General features: G+C 32.7%; 1 protein-coding gene across 1 annotated transcript; it reads left to right on the top strand.

The window, feature by feature from the left end:
* The first annotated feature begins 2,530 nt into the window (after positions 1-2,530).
* LOC141695113 (putative phytosulfokines 6) lies at positions 2,531-3,420 on the top strand. The gene is made up of 3 exons (XM_074499370.1): positions 2,531-2,742; positions 2,871-2,929; positions 3,099-3,420. Exons 1-3 carry the CDS (start codon positions 2,652-2,654, stop codon positions 3,207-3,209), a joined length of 261 nt encoding a protein of 86 aa, XP_074355471.1. The 5' UTR covers positions 2,531-2,651; the 3' UTR covers positions 3,210-3,420.
* Positions 3,421-3,687: the final 267 nt, after the last annotated feature.

Below are 3,687 nucleotides of genomic sequence, written 5' to 3'. Positions count from 1 at the left end.
ATGTCATCATAAAGAAAAACAGCAGGACTGAGGACACCATCAATTATCCGTGATGCAACCAAGTAAAGCTAAAGTTTTTTCAAATTCTTATAATTTCTAATAATTTTTGTAAAGGTGAATATAATATTATAGATGAGCATGCGAATAATTTGCATATAGAGAGGCTGCTGTTAGAGCCGGCCAAACGAGCGGTTTGGATCGGCCCGCTCGGTATTCGGCTCGCCAGAAATTCGTACAATTTGCCTCGAGACGTGCCGAGTCACTATTCGGATCGAACCGGTAATTAAAACCAACCGAGCACGAGTTAACAATCTGAAAACCGTAACCGGCCCGTAACCAGACCGGTCCGGCACGCTTTAACCGCCAACGAATTTGCAAGCACGAACCGGCACGGCTCGGCCCGCGAGAAACATTCTAGATTTCTTTCACCCTTTCTATATATACACCCACCACCCTTAATAAATATTATATTTATATTTCCTTTACATATCCTGATAAGAAAAAGTAAAGAATCTTGCAAAAGCAAGAAACATAAATATTCAACGCCATAATCCAAACTTATCTATTTATCATTCTCTTCTTTTCAATTTCTTGTTCTAAATTCATTGCCAAAATCAAATCTTGGAAGATGGGTCTGTGAAGATTTATCTTGTTTCTTTGTATTTATCAAGAAAGTGTTGTTTTTTCTTCTCAATTTCGCTCATTCAGTTTTGTTCAAGATCTTTCTTATAGGTAAGAGGTACCATCCTCTTTCCAGTTTCCACTAGCTAACTCGCCTGAATTCGCCAAACGAACCGGACGTATTCGTGTAACTCGCCTAACTCGGCTCGCATTCATATAACTCGCCTAACTCGGGAAACTCGCCTAATTCACGAGCCGATCTCGGATTATCACTTTATCAAACCGGCACGACTCGGCTCGGCTCGTTCACTTCTACGTGTTGTTCACGAGTTACTGGCTAATTGATTCGGCTCGCTTGAAACTCGGCACGGCCCGGACGGCCCGACCGTCTGGCCACCTCTAGCTGCTGTATATGCACGTGACATGTAAAAATAATAATGATGCAGTCTTGGAATCGCATGATCAGTAAAGTAAAGGGTGTGTCTCCCTTAAAATAATATTTTATCATTTTTTATTATTAATTTTTTTGAAAATATATGAAAGTGTCTTCCCGAAAAATTAAAAGATATAGGGATATATATAAATTATAATTGGTGTCCCCAAATATAATTACTGCATCCGCCCTACTTGTATTAGTGTATATCTTCTTGACCCCTTAATCCCTTACAACTATATAAAATGAGCAATACATACCCTTAAATTTATCTTAAATTTATTAGTAAATAATTCATGAAATCTTTTAATCAAGGGGATTGTATATATAAATTTGGGGTGCATTTCATTTAAAAGATATTGATCAATAATACGTAATTAGTTGATCAATACTTCTTTAGAAATTATAAACCCACAAAAATAGAACAATATTATATATATATATATATATATTAAATGGTTGTTTAATCACTATTTAAAGTATGAGTAAAATATAATTATATACACCAACAATAAGAAAATATACAAAAAATAATATTTAATTAATATTGAGGAATAATAATCCTATTCTAATTAACAAATTTTTAATAAATTATGTTAAATTTGTTTTTGAAAGTTTAATATAGCACCTAGCAAAACCGATAACTAAACCGATGTAAAAATATCTTTCACATATAAAAATGATGAGTTAAAGCATTGTGACAAGGAGAGAGGAGAGAGTGGGAGATGACAAATAAAGGAAGTAATGGGAAACAGTTGTCATATGATAATGTAGTCGGTTGACTTTGGGTATGACTGTCAGCCACTATAGCACATTGATTTTTGCATTCTCACCAGTCCACTACTTTGACAATGACCAAAGCCTACCACCACTATCACTTCCCAATTTCAGATTCTCTATCTCAAAGACCGCACATTATTAAAGAATCAGATGCCCCCAATTTTAATGACTTTTTTATTATGGGCTAACAAAATTTTATTCGCAAAATTGTTATTTTCACAAAATATTAACAAGTTTTACTATGTTTTGTTATTACCAAGTTATGTTTAGCCGTCTATATCCAAATATATATTTTTTAAACTTTTTATAGTAATATTTTGTAAGAGAGTGTTTGTTTGTAAGTGTCGATTAAAATTAAAATTTATTTAATTTATTGCAACTCTAATGAAACACGGTCTGTATGGAGAATATTTTGACATCTACCGTGTCTTGATAAAATTTGCAGGCCTTCAGTGATGTATGGTGCACAACATTTCAAACATTATACAAACTTACTTATTATTATATTATATTTACTAATATTTGATTCACAAGAACTTTATTTAAGTTTCCTCATCTAATATTAACTTTAAAAATATTCTGCAAACGCACTCAATTAATTAAATAATAAAAAATAAAAGTTGTATTTTGTGCCTTATCTTGGGTAGCTCAATGGAAATATAATAAGTAGTGAGTACTAATTAAAGGATGAAGTGCCATTCCTTACCTGTACTTATTTATATAGTCGCGAGACCACTTCCGCTATTATCACCTTCAACTCCTAAAAACATAATCTCTCATCCCTGTCACACACAGTTACACACACACAACTAAAACAATGAAACAATCTTCATGTTACTCTGTACTTTTGCTTCTTTTTCTCATAGCTTCACAAACATCTGCCCGTTTCTTATTAACAACCAACCAAGGTAACCAAATCAGTGTTTTCATGTAACATATTTACTTTGTGTGTGTTACACTAAACCAAACACACTTGTTTTCGTCCCGCAGGATATCTGTGTAATATATGTATCTTATGTTTAAATATATTTTGCAGGATCGCAAGAACAACTAAAGTTAAACAATCTAGATATGAAAGGCGGTGAATCTTTTGAGGCAAGTTATTTCTACCTTAATAATTATGAGCTTCTTTATGTGTTGGAAAACCTTAAACGACCTAGTATAAAATAGAACAGAGACGAGGTTCTTTTATTATTTCTTCAAGTTGTTTAAAAAGATTTGCTTTCGAGAAAATGATTTTTTGTTGGTTATGAAATTTCTATAGGAGCTGATGGGGCTGGAAGAATGTAAAAATGGAGACGAAGAGTGCTTCAAGAGAAGGGCCATTACAGAGGTTCACTTGGACTACATCTATACTCAGCACCACAAGCCTTAGGGAGTGTTTGGTCTAGTTTTATCATTACTCTACCTTATTAAATCAAGCTAAAGGGGTAAAGCACATCCAAACATAAGCTAATTAGGCTAAGCTGTGTTTGTTTGTAAGTTTGCATGTAGTATACTAGTATAATTTGGAGACTATTCTTATATTGTCCTCATTGTAATAGTCCCTTCTTATTAATAATATATATTAAATAGTTTATAAGTAATCATTTGTAATTAATTGTTAGTATACAATTTTATCACAGACGCCGAGAGCAAGTCCAACAATGTACTACTACATGCCTTATAAATATAATAAAATATAATGTCTCAGTGATTTAAGACATGACTTTGCATATTAATTCCAACAATATGCCTTATAATGGTGCCTTATTATTAGTATAATATTATATTTGAATTAGAATTGGAGGGAAAGAAAAGATGAGAGAGAATAGATGTGTAAAAAAATATGGAAATGAATTTTTTATTGATAT

Source organism: Apium graveolens, chromosome 11, assembly GCF_009905375.1.
Source record: "Apium graveolens cultivar Ventura chromosome 11, ASM990537v1, whole genome shotgun sequence".
NCBI lineage: Eukaryota > Viridiplantae > Streptophyta > Magnoliopsida > Apiales > Apiaceae > Apium > Apium graveolens.
This window is presented reverse-complemented; position numbering and strand designations above follow the sequence as displayed.

What these genes read in the sequence shown, in the direction of transcription:
- LOC141695113 (XM_074499370.1), top strand. Translation starts at nt 2,652, where the DNA reads ATGAAACAATCTTCATGTTACTCTGTACTTTTGCTTCTTTTTCTCATA. An exon ending in CTTATTAACAACCAACCAAG is followed by an intron (nt 2,743 to 2,870) that starts GTAACCAAATCA and finishes TATATTTTGCAG; the next exon opens with GATCGCAAGAACAACTAAAG. An exon ending in AAGGCGGTGAATCTTTTGAG is followed by an intron (nt 2,930 to 3,098) that starts GCAAGTTATTTC and finishes AAATTTCTATAG; the next exon opens with GAGCTGATGGGGCTGGAAGA.